General features: G+C 43.6%; 1 protein-coding gene across 3 annotated transcripts in view; it reads right to left on the reverse strand.

Annotated features, from left to right (window-relative positions):
* The window catches only part of LOC102573351 (protein spinster homolog 3), a 69766-nt gene that overhangs the window by 12987 nt on the left and 37863 nt on the right, over positions 1 to 18916 (reverse strand). For all 3 annotated transcript variants that reach the window (XM_019493397.2, XM_019493395.2, XM_059717316.1), the window contains 3 exons: positions 18456 to 18608; positions 13657 to 13846; positions 3018 to 3083 (listed from right to left, as the gene is read on the reverse strand). In XM_019493397.2, the coding sequence (XP_019348942.2) occupies positions 3018 to 3083; positions 13657 to 13846; positions 18456 to 18608 (409 nt within the window). The remainder of the gene's footprint in view (positions 1 to 3017; positions 3084 to 13656; positions 13847 to 18455; positions 18609 to 18916) is intronic.

The following is an 18916-nucleotide window of genomic DNA, read 5'->3' on the forward strand; positions in this document are numbered from 1 at the left end:
CAGAACACATCTTTCAATTAGAGTCTTTCCACAGAGCAAGAGACTGGGAAGGCACACAAAATTAAAAAGTCAAAGGTTCTGTTTTTCTTCTTGCTCCATGGGAGATATAAGTATGAGGACAAAGGAAATGTCATCAGCTTTGTAACTTCTGCTCTAACCAGCAATGCACCTTCATGCCACTCCAAGACTGCTACTAACAATAGTTAAGTATCATCCTCTGCCTTGGTTTTCCCATTTATAACTAACTCTGTTAGTTGGTCTGAACTTTGTCCCTCTGTGACATCCCACGAGCAAAATACTGAAGCATCCTCTTCCTCTGTAGCAAGGACATCTTGTAGGCTTATTAATATCCAGGTTTAAAGTTCAGAGAAAAGTGTATGATTCAATTAAAAGCTACTTAAAACCTCATGCTGAAGCAGTAAGTGGTCTATAAAAAAAGAAAATTAAAATGTGTAACTGTAATTGGTGCCATTGATGTAAGAAACACTGATAGAGTAAACTGAAATAGAAAGCAATCAAAAAAAATACCTTTGAGTCTCTCTGATGGATTACGCCCAGCCTTTCCTACATTTCTTCACTGTCTCACAGGGTAATTGTTTTTGACCCTTTGTAGACCGCAAAAAAAGAGCTGAGCTGACAACCAGTTCATTAAGGTCACTTTCAGATTTTTTTTTTATTATAACTCCAATTTAATGAAGCAGATTTTTTTTGTAATTTGACATGCGACAAAAAGAGGTACCACAAGGTATAGCCATTATATGATCCATTTAAAGAAAGACTGACGTAATTGTCCATTTCAGCAGTGATTTGATGGAGAGTTTTGAATTTTGATTTGGTAGCTTTATTCTTTCTTCTCAAAGACGCAAGTCATATTGCAAAATCTTGGAATATACTCTAGACAAGTAGTTAGCTACGTCAGTCTAAAAATCAGACAGAAGGTAGGACACAGGGTAGATAAACTCTAGACCCATGCGTTTGCCTAATTTGATCTAACCTTAATGTAGAGCTGTGCATATTTTATGTTGTCAAGGCTGAGTTTAGGGACAATGTACTTTTTTTTAAAGGACTGACAGATTAAGTGTACTGAAGCATTCTCACTTCTGCACCCAAGAAAAATGGCAATCCTTTTCTATACATCATCATCATCTAGTACCTATAGTGGTTCCCAATTAGCCCTATTAATTCCACACCGATGCGTTATAGTGCTGTGCATCAAAAACTGAAGCCATATAATGACATCTGAACTATAGGTTATACAGATGTAAAACATATGTTTAAAGACTGCACAACATCACCCTGAAATTTGTAAGAGGATCTGGGATCTTTGAGATAAGAAATACTGCATAGAATGAAAGACACCCAAGTGACCCCTGCTCTTTCTCTACAGTACTATCCAGCTTCTGGTTACAGAGCTTATCATCATTTTGATGAGGGTCCTTTTCTTTACTGTGTTGTACAGTTTGTAATGTACAGCTTCTAGTCTCTGGGTCAGACAGTCATGCCCACCTTTTATGGAAAGAAATGAATGTAATGGCTCCCAGTAACTTTGATAGACTCTGGATGTGATAGTACTGCATGGTGTTTCTACAGGAGGATTACTAGATATGAATAATTTAGAATATTACAGTCTTTCCTTTACAATTGTGCAAATGGTTAGGGTTATAACTTTTCCAGAAGAGCAAGTTAAATTAGGGGGTGAAAACAGAGCACACCACCCACTCTAGGGTAACTGCTCATGCACACACTCTCTCTTTGCAATAAATTTGAGGTAGCTTAGCCTTCAGTGGAAGTGGAGCAACCTATCTTGCATAGTGTTACTCCTTGGTGCCCTTACAAACTAACTGAATCAGAACCAATGTACTTTACAGCAAGGTATTTATGCACCCCTACCCATACGGATGTCAGGGATACATACTGGGGTTGTCTTGTACTTGTGTAAGGTCTAGCCTGCTTTGTATATTAAAGCAAAGTAACAACTACAAAGTTACTAATCAAGACAGAAGTAGCCAAATTCTTCTGTGAAATGGAAGTCCTATTAAAAAAAAAGTATCATTAAAATGTTGCTACCTCAAAATTGCCTTATTACAAAGAGAAAAGACAGTCCCTCATTGATGCAGACGCACGGAGACACGTGATTTTCACAGCACTCTTCCAAAGAGAGTTACAGATTAGGGAAGTCAAGTGTAATATTCATTGTTACTCTCCTTAGCTTGTGGTGTCACTGCTGGAACCACCAATAGTCTAGTAAACTTCACTGTTTTCCTAACACTTCAGCAGCGTGACACTGTGTATGAATTTGATTTGTAAATGTTAGAAGCTGTGTGCACTGCATGTTTAGAAGAGAAACTTCCTGGTAGTTGACAGAATAGTAAAGCAAGACTCAACAAAGCAAATCTCCAGGGAAATGTAAGTTATTCACTTTGTATCTCTTACTCTATCCATTTCAGCATGAGCACTGGCATATGGGTTGTGAAATGGCTTCTACTTCTGCAGAAGACTTGACAGGCACTGACACCATGCAGCACTTGGCAGGTACCAAAGCTAGATCTGAACAAGGCAAGTGCCAAAAGCAGTATAGCTTGGTCAACGATACCACAGTTCACTTGGGCATCTACATCTTGCTTCTTACCAGCATTAGGTAGCTTGGATAGCCACAGTAATATGGCTATACTGCTTCCTGTACAGAAGTCTAGCTCATTATGAGCTATCTTTTAGCCAGGGTGGCACACTGTGCCAACAAACCTCTACTGCTGCCAGCATCCAGACTAACTCACTCAGAGCTAGCTCTGGTTTCTCTGCATGGCACTACTTTCTGATAGTTATACCCTTGGTGTGAATGGATGAGTTATACCCTGGGTGTGAGTGGAATTCCAACTGTGAAACTCTTTGAGGAAACAAAATATGTACCATAAGAAACAGGCACTGAGGAGTTTCCGACTACCGGTACACGTGACTGAGAAGAGTATCAAGTTATCGAGCAAAAAAGTTAAATACACATGCAGGAACGATAGACTTACCAATAGCATGTCAGTCACAACGGCCCAGTTTAAGGATAAAAAAAATTCTCCAAATGCAATTAAAACCTGCAACGAGAGCAAAAAAATATAAGTGGCTAGGCACGTTCAAAGGAGGTTGACTCATTCTCAGAGTAGTCATGCATGTAAATCTCTTTGCAAACCTTCCTGATATAAGATTACAGGTATCATTTTTAGTTTAAAGATAAGGAAACCAGAGCATAGAAGTTAAGTGGTTTGGCTCACTGTCATATCTACTCAGTGGCACTGCCAGATCAAGGAATCACAAGTCTTCATTACCAAACCCTAACCCACAGCAGAAAAAAGTGACTCATGCTCACCGCCTGCAGAACCCAGCCAAGAGCAAACCAAGAGCCTGGAAGACAGAAGCACCTCCCAGTCAGATGCGATTTTAAAAATGTGACCTCAAAGATGAACCTTTGACCTGATCTCTAAATGAAGTGAACAGAATGGCTCTTAACAGGCAGGGGTCAAGTATTCCAGTAAGAAGGCTCTTCCCAGGAGGCTGACTCCAATAAGCAAGTGGCTCCTAGAGACAACCAACCTAGACTCCTTGGCTCACATCACTCTTAGGGTGCTGTGGGAATTGCCCAATTCATCACAGATGGAAGCCCAGCCACGTGAGAAGAGGGGTTGGACTCCTATAGCTCTCAGAGCTGTGGTCTTGCAAAGCATTAACCCTCTACCTGCCAATCCACTGAAGCATGTTTAATAATGCAAATAAAAATAAAGCAACACGCAATTTTTACTTTTGTGGTGTACCATAAACACTACTGCTTACCCTTCAAAGCTGCAAATTCTTGAAGACAGCATTTTCCTCTAGAGGCAGTGACTGAAGTCTTGCGTATAGGAGGCGAATTACAATTTGCCTACAGGAATAGGTTCCAAAATTTAGCACTGTGGACTCCAGGATTCACACAGATTCACAGAAGTTCAGGGCTGGAAGGGACCTCATGAGATCACCGGGTCCAGGCGCCCTGCTCTGGGCAGGAAAGACTGCAGGGGTCAAATACTCCCGGGAAGGTGTGCGTCTAGCCTACTTTTAAAGATCTCCAGAGTTGAAGTCACTTTCTGATACAAGTCATTTTAAATTTGCTCAAGTCACAAAGGGAACCCATCAAGGGTTTGCAAAGAAGCAGGGATCTAATTCTAAACTCTCTGCTTCTCCTTTACAACCAACTCCTTTTTCTTCTGTGTTGTCTGTTTGTCCCATAAACTGGACTGATACCTCTTTCCCACTTTCTACCTCTACAACCTGGACCCCAGTAGGGTTTCTGTCTCAAGGCCTTCTACACAGAAGTGATTTCAATAGGCCAGAGATGAGGTTAGCTCACCTACATATGACCAGAACAGCTTGTATTAAAGCTGGTTTCACAAGACAAGCCAGCAGAATGGCATCCATTGGCAACCAGCCCATGAAGAAAAGCCTCAAACTGGAAGAATTGCAGGGGGAAGACTTCAAGTTGTTGGGTTTGCATGAGAGAGGTATTAATTGATTCTTTTTTCAATCGTCCCACCACCAATGGTAATTTTCATCCTTGCCCCTCAATGCCTCATGGCACTGAGGGGCCTAGAATGCATTTCTAGTCAGAGCTCATTTTGCATATTAACAGGGATCTTTAGAAAAGCCAGTTTCAAGACAATGAAACCTACTTCTTGCATTACTCTGTTGATGCTTACGCCTTGGTACTTGCAGAAACGAATGTTTCAGCTTCCTGCAAATTCACCACACTTGTCTACCACTCTCCCAAAAGGCACAGTTGAATCCATTTATGTATGACTAAAAACATCATGATAAAACCAGCATTACTGGTAAAGCCTGGAAGCTGCAAGGATTGGGACAAAGTGCGTTCGTAACTCAGATAAGAGACGACAAAGTCAGGCCCGTATAGGTGCTTTGAACGGCAGTGTTTATGTCAAAGAGATGCTTTTTCTTCTATTAAAAATATAGCCTTAGGTTTGCTTTTGCTCGTCTAGTATCTGGTGGCTCAGCTATCCACATAAAAATGCTGCCATTGTCCATCATCCAAAGGGTCAGTTTTTAGACTTCAGATGCTAGGTCTCGTTCAGAGGTCAGGGAAGCAGACCCTACGATGACAGGCTGAGAGCCCTGGGGCTCTTTAGCCTGGAAAAGCACAGGCTCAGGGGTGATCTGATGGCCACCTACAAGTTTATCAGGGGTGACCACCAGTATCTGGGGGAACGTTTGTTCACCAGAGCGCCCCAAGGGATGACGACTAGGTTGAATGGTCATAAACTACTACAAGATCGTTTCAGGCTGGACATAAGGAAGAATTTCTTTACTGTCCGAGCCCCCAAGGTCTGGAACAGCCTGCCACCAGAGGTGGTTCAAGCGCCTACATTGAACACCTTCAAGAGCAAACTGGATGCTTATCTTGCTGGGATCCTATGACCCCAGCTGACGTCCTGCCCTTTGGGCAGGGGGCTGGACTCGATGATCTTCCGAGGTCCCTTCCAGCCCTAATGTCTATGAAATCTATGAAATCACTGAAGGTTTATTGTTCAAAGTGCATTGGGTACTCTGCATAACCTAGGGAGCCAGGGAAAGTTTGCAATCTAGCCAGGCATACAGATCTGAAAGGGGGCAGAAGCAGTTAGACGATCTTTTTTCTTCACTCAGTTCAAATTACTTCCACCTCATTTGTCTCTGAAGTCCAGCCCTTGTCCTATATATGTTGTTGGGGGTGGACTCTAAATCACAAAATTTAGATCTAATTTTGACTCTTTCCATGAGTCAGAGCCTTAAGGGTGATCCATTTGGTATGACGGCCAGCATTATTGGATCTGGGTTGGAATCCTAAACCATCCTTTTTCTGCTGAAAACCAGGAGCATGTGACAGCTTTATCTAGGACACAGGCTTATGTCATGTCAAGATTCTTCATGAAGTAGCTTTAATTTGCCTCTAGACTTCTAATGATAAACCCAAAATAGATGAATGAAACTTAGATCAACAGAACTGGTAGAGATTTGCAAAACAGTGACTAATATTATCCACTTAATCCCTGGCTCAGTAAGTGTCAGTACCTTGGGTTTATGTGCGTAGTCCAACCACCATGGAAGTCAAGGAGAGGCCACTTGAGCCAAGTGCCCTGCCTTTTCACATGTTGGAATTTTGCAATTTCAGCTTTTGACCATTTGGGGCCTTTCATCCCACGAACTGCACAGAAATGCTTACATGTGCCAACCTTAGCTGGAGAGCAAGTGACACATGCTTGCGTTACAGCACTTTGGGCCAAAAAAATGAAACACATCCATGAGTAGCAATAGCACAAAGCTCATCCTACTGCCAAGGCACCTGGCAATAACCACAAAACACCATGGACCTGTGCAAGCCACTGAGAACACTAGCCCTTTACTGCTTCATCCCAAAGCTACCGCAGTCCAATTTCCCCATGGACAGGCTTAACTAATTGTGTACCAGACAAATACTTTGTCTTCTCTTTTCACTGGTATCACAAAGACTCAAATACACCACTGTTCACTTAGGACCTCGATACCTCAGAAGCACTACAGTTTGATGGAGCAGACAAGTACTGAAAGGGAGGGAGTATCCAGGACTGCCAGCATGAACTTCAGTTGCGTAAATCTCAGCAAAACTGCAGCAGCTTATAAGAAACATCACAAGTAAAAGCAAAGCATGGAGAAGACAAAGAAAGTGGTAATTTCTAGGACCCCTGGAAGAAAGTGGCAGGTAGTTTGAATCCAACCGAAGGGGAAAACAAGTCCCAGACCTTGTCTATACTTACAAATGCCACTACTACAACCCTGACATAGCACGTTCCTATCTACATAGTTCTGCCAGCTCCATGCAGTGTGTGACAGCAAGGAGCAATTTTACCAACAGCTGAGAGTATGGCCCACAGCTAGTCATTATCCACATTTTACAAGCTGCAAAGGGCATTAACTGGTTAATACCACCTATCCCTCTTACAGTAGACTTTGTGATGCTGAGTATAAAGTAACGGAAGATACTAGCCTAAAAGGCAGCAGAGTAGGACAAAGCCTTATAAATGGCACTAGAATGTAAAAGCGGAGCACATTTATCATAGAAAGACAAACCGCACAATAGAAGTCTGTTAAAAATCCAAGTAAATATACGCCTTCAAGCCTCCCTCAGCACAAGACCTAGCTACTGAGAAAAGTGTCTAATTCATCTCAGGAAGTCAGGGAGAAACTGGGCCCAGAACGTTAAAAATGGTGGAAATGATGTGAACTGTGCTGGCTCAGCAAGTTTTCTAGCACATTGCTGCTACGGCACTAGCCCTTTCGACTCATTAGAATTCAACTCTCGTAGTTTGTATCATGACTGAATTATTTCTCTTATTTCACCTCATATAAGGTGAAATAATTCAATGCTCTTTTGTTCTGAGAATCGTGCTGATTCTGCCTTAAGCCGTCAAAGTTCATTTTAAGGCTCTGCGTGGATGATAGCTTTAGGTACAAGTGGAAAAATATTTCCCTAACCAGCTGTGGGTTGCAATATATAAAGCTGCAGATACATAGATATATCCACAAATACACATAGACAGGATATTTATCTATCTTAAAATTCAAATCGATGTTATATTTCACTTTATGGTATAATGCAGCATGTCGTACTCTGTGTAAGCTCAGCCATCCAACTGCACTAAATGCTCTGTACTTAGTCTCTGCCCAAGACCAAGAGACTAGATCCTGCAAGTAATGTTTGCCCAGAGAAACCACCATGCATTATTGAAGGGCACCCTACTGTTTCAGCTATTCCCCAATGCAGCCTCAGACCTCTCAAGCCATTAGTCTAAATTTATATGGGGAATGGTTCCATTAAATCTACAGGCAATCACATTTGTTTGTGGCAAATCAGACCTAATCCAATAATTAAGAGGAATTCTATACACAAGGCCTTTGAATATCTGCCCCAGTAAAGACAAAAACCCGAAGGAACGTGCAGGAATTGTCTGGTTCATAGCCAACAACACAATTCAACTGGTTTTAGAAGGATGACTGGTTAGATTCCAGAATAATGGTCCCATCTATTGCTATGAATAGGTTCTCTCTATTCTTACCTGAAACTTATGTAAAGGCCTAGATGCTGTTTTAGTGATCAACATTAAATGCAAGTAAAAAATGCTCTGCTCTAAGTCAGTCACATCTTAAAGCACCTAATAATTCATCTGGCCTCCAAACTGACTAATAAATGTATTACAGCAGTTGCTTGTAAAACCAGAACACATCTGTTTACCACACATGATGGGCTAGATTTATCCATCTTGTAACAACCTAAGTTAAAGGAATTACACCAGGGATGCACGTGATCCCCTATCTGTATGTCTTAATAAAGGTTCCAACCTTGCCAGGCATTGTTTTATGGCAACAGCTGTACTACAGTGTTTGGGGAAGCACTTTGTTTCACAGCACACTGAATTAAAGGAAATCTATCATCATCTTTGTCCTTTTAAAATTTCCCCTTACTAGATTCCAGCAATATGTCAACTCCTGTTGTCTATTTACTTCTGGTTGAGGGGAAATGGAAGAATATTTGACAACCCAGAGGATTCCAAGCCTTACAATTGTCTACAATGCAGAGGCTGCAGTTCAACCTGATATTAGGAGCTTTGAAGGAAAGGCCTTACTTCATCACTGAGGGTCCTGGACAAGAACTGAGTTGTGCTCCAATTGTCTGTCTTACAGGGATTTTACATGAGCATACTCAAAATCTTAGTATTTTTTTCTCTGAATATATTCATAAATATGTCGAGGCAGCCAGCTTGCTAGTATGTTGTCAGATGAAAAAATAAAGCAGGTGATGAAGTTGCATCTGCACTAAATCACTTCCAACAGCATAACTATGGAAGACATGTCAGACTACCCTTTAAACCAACCTTTTAGAAGATGAAATAGCGCCCCTTTCCTAACTGAGATGTGAAGGAATCGCTTGGGCAAGAAACAGATACCACACGTAACCCACAGATTTGCCACTGTCTGCTTTGGTACATGGGTGCAGCCTGTAAAGTTTGCAAGGCAGTCTGCCACCACTGCTGTCATCATCTTTAAGATGAAAGGAAAGTACCTAAGAAGTCTGAGTAAGAGATGATCTTGCTGAATTGCAGCTGCTTCTATCAGAGTGGAGAGCAGCTGCAGATTGACTCAAAATTTGCCTTTAATTGAGCAAACTCCAGAACTGTGCCAGAGTGAAGATGAACCTAGCTTGAGTTAACCCTAAAAATAACCTGGCTCCCACTTAATCCCAATATTCAAAACATAAATTTCAGTGCACTACAGAGACAGAACTTGCTGTGTTGCAGCAATATTCACGTATCACCTTTAGAAATGTGGCGAACCAGCCTGCAGCAGCCCAGCTTGCCGTCTCAGAAGGTCTCCGAGCGATTAGTGGGGCGTTCCCACCAATCAGGTGATGGCAGGGGAGAGGCTTGCCCCACCCCAACCAAGGGGCAAGGTGAAGAGCTGGACCTGAGAGGGAACTAAGCCCCCCTCTCTCCAATTGCTCCATTTGCAATCTAGGGGCGAAGCCCCCGAAAGGAATTAAGGAGCAGCGTGCCCGACGCATGGGTGGCTGCATTGAGGTACAGAGAAGGCAAGAAAGAGCTGGGAGAGCTGGCCAGCGGAGTGGGGCTGTTGCCTTGGAAGAACCCGAAGACTTGTCACTGGATGGGGAGCAGCAAGCAGCCAAGCCCCCCAGCCCCGCCGGGAGGGAGTGCGATGTTGGTGCACAGCTTGTGCATGGAGGGTCCAAGAGAGACTGAGACCCTGGGAGCTGCACAAGGTGGTTTGGGTCTCCAACCCTTGGCACGAGGCCAGGCAGTCAGTGCACGGGCGGTGCATGGAGAGTTCAAGAGGGACCAAGACCCTGAGAGCTGCACAAAGTGGCTCAGGTCTCCAACCCCTGGCAGGAGGCCAGGCAGTTGGTGTACGGGTCGGTGCACGGAGGGTCCAGGAGCGGACCGAGACCCCGGAGCCATACGAGGCAGCTAGGGCCTCCAACCCCTGGCATGGGCCAAGTACATGGTACACAGCCAGTGCACGGAGGGTCCAGGAGCAGACCAAGACCCTGGCGCCGCACCAGGTGGCTTGGGTCTCCAACTCCTGGCACAAGGCAGGGCCAATGGTGCACAGAACAGCGCACAGGTCCCCACGCAGGCTGGGGGCTGGGAAAGCCCCAAAGCAGCTGAGGCCCCCCTGCCAAGGGGAGAGACACTTTGCACCGGAAGACAAGGACAGCCTCACCGGGCCCTTGGAGGAGTTGTGAGTTGCCTGGGAAGGGGATTCCCACAGGGGAGGAGGGTCTTCCTCCCATGATGATTAATTGGGATATTTAAGTTTGTTAAAGGGGCAGCTGGGGTATCTGGGACTCCCCAACTCTCATCTAGGGCTCCTCCTTTTCCTGGGGCATTACTATTGTTTATTTATTCCCCCAGGGCCTCGTATTTTGTAAACCCTGTGCCTCTTATTTTGCGAACTTGCGCCTCATACTTTGTAGATTAGTATTTCACTAGAATATAAGATTGCATGATGTTTACGGAGACCCTTAGTTTCCCAGATCCCTCATCTGCACCCAGAGAATTTGCATAGAGAGGTGTGTGTGTGTGTGTGTGTGTGTGTGTGTGTGTGTGTATTGCAGATAGTTCCCATGTCTTTATTATATATGTTCCATTTTTAACTCTGATTATAGTTAATACATTTGTATATAGTTAAGTCTTAAGATGTGTCCCCGCTTTACTCTATAGGGGAAGGAGGGAACTGTATGCAATAGGCAGTTTCACCCCACAGGGCACCTGCCCTGCTAACATTCCCTCCAATTGGAGAGGGGAGTACATAATTGAGTACTACCCAGGTTACAGAAAATTTACAGTTTTGGACAGTGAAATCTGTTTTATAAATAATTCTAAGCAAACCAACCAGAACCTCTTCTGAGGCTGTGAAACATTCCATCAACTTGGTTACAACTTTGTGGGAACAAGCTTCCCAAGAGTCATTTTGCAGCAGAGAACTACTGAATAATATGGATAACAAAAGGAGAGAAACATCTTTTACCAGCTGCCACACTATGCCTGTTTGAATGCATACCTCAATTTTGATATTGCTCTATCAGCTGCACCCAGCCAACATGGCCTTCACCATTTATTTAGATCCAGAAGGTACTGCCTTTAGAAATTATGTGAAACATGCATTTTTTGCCTTGGTTACTGTCACATGCTGTGGTAGGGACAAGTTTGCTACCTTCAATGTGGCTGAATTAACTATGATGGGAAAGCCAGTTTCTCTGACAGCTTTTGCCACTGCTGAAAGCTTTGTTTCAGTGGGACCTTCAAGTCAAATGCACCAGCTGGCACTCCACCCTCATTCACACACCATTATGTCTTATGTCAGATCTGGTTTAGAGACACAGACATAACAGGCACCAGGAAAGGGAACAAGTCAGATGGCTGTAAAGAATAAGAAACAGGTAAGAGGTACATAGAATTTATTACAACCCACTGCTCATGCTTGATCCAGCCTTTCTAATATGCAACAAAGAGCCAATATAATTCGGAAAAGTTGGAGCATTTAAGAAACCCATTGAGCCATTGTAAGCGGGGGTGGGGGCAAGGGAAGAAGGGAGAAGACAGACATTGAGACCATGGTGACCCACATCCTACTCTGAGACGGATTTAATTGCTCGAGGAAGGATTCTGCCAATATACATTTAAAAAGGGAGTGGGTTTACCACCAGCCCTTTCACAGCGGTTTTTATACAGAAAAAAAGCTTTTTTATTCATTAGGATGTTCACCTCACAAAGCTTTGTCATCACTTGATGTCTCATAAGTGGTATGTAGGAGAAGGAGACAAACTCTTTAAAAAAGAGTGGGTTTTCATGCTATCATTCCTAATCAAGGACAGGGAACAAAATGTGATGCTACAACATGCTGGCTGAATCATCTTAACTGTGGAAGTTAGTGGAATATGAAACTATACTCATGCGCACTACTTTTATGTACATAAGGTACTGGGGTGTAGGGAGGTCTGCATGAGGATTTGAGAGTGGATCCTACAAAGGACAAGTACAAATTCTTGAGATAATTACACTTTGCTATTTGCCTCTTCACACATTGATAAAAAAAAAAATTATGTCATATTAAAGACCACATTTGGATTTGTGGGCCTGAAAAACCCATCAGTGCTGGATGGCCTTTCATGGAGAACGTGCTCCTGAAGATTCAAAGAGGTTTTCCTTTAGCATAATGTTATTTTTAGTAGAGAAGGAGCTGTGAAAGTACTCCTTTTGAATTGATGCGTTGATTACTATCATTAACTCTTCCTGGATCCTATTATTTATGTTAATACTGGTAATGGTGAATAAAAGATACACTGGAAAAGGCTCAGTCTTTTCATGGGTACATTGGAAAAGGCTCGGAGTCTTTTCATGGCTGTTAACAAATTATGGCTAAAATAAAGTTTGCATTCACTTACTCCTCGCTGAGAGTTCTTGCAGCTACTCATCACTCCTGGTAGGTTTCTGCATTTCCCTTTACTGACAACAATATTCACCCTGTTTACATTTCTGGTTACATCACTGTGGGCTGAAGTTTTCAAGAACAACTAGTGATTTCGGACACCCAAATTGAAGGCTAAATCATTCAAAAAGCAGGAACTGTGTTTATCTTACACTGCCAAGCACACAAATCTTGAAGTGTTCTGGGAGTAAACAGACACAAGAGCTGTAAATGCCAGAAGCCAGTCTATTAGAGTTTGCACCTCACTGCACCTGTGGAGGAAGGGACAGCCGCACTTCACTCAACTAAAACATAATGGGTGCTTGTACACGTGACAGGGGTTTAGTTCCCTGAATTGAAATGCTGGATTTTTAATTTCGACGATTAAAAACCCACTAATTCAATTTAGGAGCTTCCATCACTTACAGCGAGGGGCCTGATCCTTCCCCCCTACCCCCGCCACGGAGCCTGCCTGCATCTCCCATGGCAGGGGGGTGAGCTGCTGGTGGGCTGAGTGGCCCCTGGGCCAAGGTTGGGGGGCAGTTCTTCCTTCTGTGGCAGCAGCACCCCCCTGGGCTGCCAGGGTGGCTGATAGTGGGCAGGTACTGCCCCAGTTCAGGCAGCACCCATCTGCTAGCTGCCTGCTCAAGCAGCCCTGGGGAGCACCAGCACGGTGGAAGGAAGGATCAAGACCCCTCATTTAAATCATAAAAAACCCCCACACATGTACAGCGTGATGCAATTAACCCACAGAAACGACCAATATTCGTCACACGTCCAAGCGTCCAACACAACCTTTCAGCAGTCGGCCAACCTTATGCTGCCTGAATTTGTAATCATCATCTTCAGTATGTTGGTTCAGCCTATGAAGTCTGCTACTCCCAGTCTGCAATACGTCCCCGTTCCATCAGGTATTTGCCTGCTCCAGCTAAGAGGGAGGCATTACAATTTGAGGCCTCTAAGGTCCCTGGACTGCCCCTATGAAGTGCAGGCCAATTTAGTGCCACGTGCTCAGGCATTAGCCACTGTAAGCAGGTAATGAAATGGAACCAGTTCAGCCACAAACTTCAACCCACCCACAATAGTCTGCAAAGCAGTTTGTTGAGGACAGATGGTTTCATCACTTACGTAAGTAGCTGTGATGCTTTCCTGGGCCACCATGATTGCCACGTAGAGGAATGGAGCAGAGGTGAACATACTTATGGAGCAGAGAAGAGGGTCAGCTTTGGAGCTAATCTTCCTGCATCTTCTTGCAACTTCTGCCCCAGTGATGACTCCCAAAATTCCTGTCACAATAGTAATTCCTCCAAATATTAAGCTGGTAGTAAAGGAAAGGGATGGGGTGAGTAGGGTATGTTAAGGAAAAGATGCATTATTACTGGTCTATTAGTTGTGCCACTAATCTTAGCAGGGTTATAGGAAAAAAATAATCCAATGTGGGCTCTGTTTTATCCAGGTATCCCAATCCCTTCTATCCAAGGCTACACTACTGAAGCATGCAACTTACACTAAGATACTTCCTTACACTAAGATACAGTAAACTAAGATACTTCCTTATGGATACCTACTCCTACCCCCACAGTACAGATGAATTAGCTTCCTAAGGGGCTCCCTGCCCCTCAACATCCCCACTGTCCCAAATGAGATTCCAGTGACAAAGCAAGACAAGACTATGGAGTCACTGCTGAGCACATCATGAACTTCTTCATCTGAGTGGAAACAGGAGCAGAGGAGAGTTCTGAGAACAAGAACCTTTAAATATATTTTAACAAGGTCCATAGCTTTATGCTGAACCCTACTTTCTCAGGTCTCCTTAGCTCTAGGGCTAAGTACAGATACTCAAAATGCCTGAGACTGAATCAATTCAATCTTCACAGGTTAGTCTAAGCTGCATACACTGAACTGATAAGCAAGGGCAATGACAAATGTGGATAAAAAACAAATCAAAATGCATTTTATTGGAAGCACCTGTGCATTAGTTTGACCCAACTCTGCAGCGTCTGTATAAAACGGGCACTTCAACGGGGCTTTTTGGTACCTGTATTTAATAGCTGATTGAATAGCTAAGGTGCTCAATCTCTACGGACGTTGGGAAAGCCTGGCGCAACTAAGGTGTTGTCTCTTCTGGGCATGTGCTGGGCTCAGCGTGGAAGCACACCAAGTTTAAAGTGAAGCACCATTTTTTTCCACGTCTGCAAGCAGCCTAAGTGAACAGACATTCATTTTTTATTCTGGAAAGGCAGCCACATGCCTGCAGTGACCCAGGCCAGAAGCCGGGGTGTACTACAGCACACCTCCCTGCTCAGCTGGAGCAGACAGCGTGGAGCAAGGATAGCCCACCCACCCTGCGAGGGGTGGGATTTGCAGGGGAAATGCAAAGCATACTGGGATGATGGAAGACTGCCAGTTAACTTGAATCTGGAGGGGATCTGAGACTGAAGTTCAATAAACCAATTTAACCTAAATCAGTTAAGTCTGATACTACATCCACCCAGGTTTATTTTAAACCAGTTTCAGCCATTTTGAAAGCAGCTTATGTGCACTGGACTTCTGTTGTGTTCCAGATCTGAACTGGTTTATGTGTAACTTCTATCCCTAGCCTAGGGCAGGGGCATCTGCATTTGTAGTGATCAAACTGCGATGCAGCGTACTGGCTCTTCCAGTGCCTCCTGGATAACTGGACATTATCACTTCACTACTTCACTGTAGAATTAGTAACAAAAATAATCCAATGGCATTAGGCAAAGCATAAGGTTACTACTAGTTCACCACCCTCAATCCTCTAATCTATAACTAGTAATAATTCTTGTAGTATGGATAGAACCAGCAACATCTTCTTTTACAAACATCTCCGTCAGGTAGAATCAAGTTTGAAATTAGAAGCAGCCTAGCATTAGTCCATCAGACCGCACAACAAAATAGGTAGAGAGAAAGAAGTACAGAAGCCAAGCTCTGGAGAGAGAATTTTCTTCTTAAGATTGCCCAGGGGTCTTTAAGCATCTGAGAACCCCAAGTACTTGTCTGATCTATGCAAAGGTCTCTGTGTAAAGACCTGCACATAAACTGCATGGTATCTAAAGGGCTGAGTCAGCTATGCTGCAGGTTGAATTTTTGTTTCCAGGGAGCCTAGGTGCTGCAAGACTGATCCTTAAGCAAGGGTCATCCCCTCTGGCTGTTAAACAGCTTCCGACACACTTAAAGTATGACTGGGGGAATCCAGGAATGTGCAGCACCCTGGAAATCCCAGCACTAGATGTATATCTGATATTTCCCTTTATGCCACTCCACCAAAAAATATCTATAACCAGCTATATGAGGTCCTTGGCATTAGCTCCCATGACAGTTTAAAAAAGGAAAAGAAAACCTTAGCATAGGATGCAGTACATGAGATAACAGTAAATGTCAGGCAGTCTTTTACTTCTATGAAAAGGTAGCATTTACTCTAATATCATTATCATCAAATCATCCAAAATGCAAGCTAGAAGATAAAACTACATCTTATGCTTGGAACAAGCAAAATGGGACTAGCATCTGAGCAAAACAAGCTCCTTAGAAATAGTCACTAGTAGAGGAGACATGGTGGGTACCTGCAGGTGACAATTCATGAACTCTCACATCAGTGTGCCTATTATCTGAAACTGGGCAGGTTTCTCCAGGTTGGACTTCATTACCCAAGCCTGTCCTAGGACTGACCAGTGCAAAAATAGTTATGCACTGAAGTTCTGATCTGCTGCCACCATCTCCTCCAGCAAACTGTCCAACACCTCCAGCTCTGAGTTCAGAGCCTATCTGCCTGCTTAAACATAGCTTCCCCTAGCCTCTCCATGCTACACAAGGAGATGAACAAAGCTCTTCTGGTTTGTTTTTCCTCTACATTGTGAACCCTTCTTTCCCACCACGAGGATAAAGAACGTGGCAATCCGCTGCCCCTCCAAATACCCTGAAAACGGAGGTATTCATGACCACATGCACAGAGAATCGACATTCAGTGTGTAGATGTTGGGAGATATTTGAGTGCTTGCTGCATCTAAGAGCTGTACTAAGCATACTTTACTACTCTCAGTGTAGAAGGCCAAGAAAGTTTTCCTCCATGCTGAGGGCAAAAGGCTTCCAAGGAGGTCAAAAATCAATTAAAAGCCAGACAAGAATTACATCAGGACACTCTTTTCTGCAACTCCCTTGCTATGATATGCAGCTGCAAATCCTTTGCCTCCTTTTGACACCACACAACATTTTCTAAAAGGTACCAGATATTTTACCTGTATATCAATATCTGTACCTGACTATTCCTCTCTAGAACAGTTCTGCCTATAGATAAGTTACTAACTGATAGAAGCTACCCAATTTTGAGGCAGAGTGCTAGGGTGCTGTGCCACATGGCTCAGACCTGTTAGTGTGACTCCAGTCTCAAACTCGGCCGCTTGGTAACAGGTTCAGAGTCAATAACCTCTGTTCCTTTCTCACTGCTGTGGTATCATCAGATGGGGGCTTAATTCCCCTCAACTTTGACTCTGAATCTCGTGCTCAGGTTCATCTTTACTCAGCAATCTTTTGCCAGAACATTTAGATGACTTCCCCTTCTTCCCGCAATCCAACACTCACACATATCTCGTGGTTTGTGGTTTTTTTGTGACAGTATCATTTTAGGTTCGTAACAAGTATGTGATTAAGTTTTCCTACTCATCTGTAATGTCCATCTAGTGTAAAGCGATTAGTCTCTTTCCAGAGACAAAAGAACACAATGAAGGATAAGCCATGCTGGTATGCTGAGGCTGCTGCAAATGGACTATCAAGACCTTGCAGCTTGTGAAGGTTGCAAGTCACCTGGGAGATGACTGAACTTATCTGAAAACTTATCTGAAAACTACTTGGGAGATAGACTGGAAGAACCACCACTAGACAAGCCAAGAAGACTTTTTGGATATGGATGGGGAAACGAGTTTAACTTGCCGTGTCAGGACACAGAAAGACAGCAAGACTGGAACCTGAGACAAAGAAAAGAGACTGGAGCATACTGCTACAAGAAGCCATTTCTTCAAATACAGGGTGACTCAATGGAGCTTTTCGCTTTCATCTCCCCTACACACAGAGCAGGTTTTGTTGCAGAACACTGGGCCCCTTCCCTTGCGGCCAGACCCAAGTGGGGCTTCCATAACTCAACAAACAATCTAGCCAAGATTGAAGAGATGTGAGTGTAGGCTTTTCTTTACTGTTTACCCAAATGTCCCCGAATCCTGTATTTCAGCTATACAGTGCTTCATTTTGACAAGATTTACAAGTTGCTGCAAAAATCTGATGGTTGCACAGCTCCTGTTAGAGTTACATCTCCAACCGATGCTGGAGCTCTTTTGGACCTACTAGCAGAAGCCAGTAAGAAACAGGGTGGCAAGAGATCCAGTTTTTCAGTAGCAGACCTATGCAGCTTTCCATTGCTGAAGAGTGAGGGGCCAGGGTCAAGCACTGAAAAAATAAACACTCCCAAAGGGTCTATGAAGGAGGGAAGCACAGCCCATCATGTGGTGGGGACAGTTATCCATTCTATGGGGGCACGTGACTTTCATGTATGTAATCTAGGAGGTCAAGGGAGGTCTCAAACTTGGACCTTCCTTTCCATTAGCTAGGCCTTTCCCCACCGACTGAGAAGCTACAGTGTAAACTGCCTTTTTCTGAAGGACTAGTAGCATCTCACCAGGTAAATGAACCTTCAAGAAAAGGGCACCAGCTCATTTACAGTATGAGTCTAAAACAATAAACTCACAGCATTCCTCAGCGATCTCTTTTAATACCAGTACCTTATACCTTGTCCATAACTGCTCACAGCCCAACCTTTTATTAGAAAGAAAGCCCCTGGCCACCATTGGGATTAAGAAATACATTGTGTTCTTACATACATTTTCTACAGCTTTCCAGAATGAAGCACACCTCACCTGTTGGAGGAATTGCATGGCTCCTCAAGGCATGGAGAGACAATGCCATGGAGGAGTTCAGCCCTGTATAGAAACAACGGCATCCAGAATCCCAGGGCTCCAGTCACAAACGCCACAGCTGTCAAACCCAACGTGGACCAGATGAAACTCCGGCTGCCAGATCAGGAGAAACAAGTATCAGAGTTTTGAGAAATACTTTGAGCAAAAGGATGTTATTTCAGGAAGCATAAACATCACGATCATAAAAATCTATGATGAGAACAGATGCTATACTCAGACCAAGTAGGACAGCATCAGCAGTAGTGTGACCCATTGATTCCTTAATGTGAAAGCTCAACTTTAGCCTCTTGTATATTTGATTGCCAAGATTTATTAGGTCAGTTCCAGGTAGGCTTTGAAAGCAAAACTACAATGTCAGCATGCTGCCAGGTCATTAAGCTCTTTGCCACAATTTGAAAACT

The sequence above is a fragment of the Alligator mississippiensis genome, chromosome 14 (assembly GCF_030867095.1).
Source record: "Alligator mississippiensis isolate rAllMis1 chromosome 14, rAllMis1, whole genome shotgun sequence".
Lineage (NCBI taxonomy): Eukaryota > Metazoa > Chordata > Crocodylia > Alligatoridae > Alligator > Alligator mississippiensis.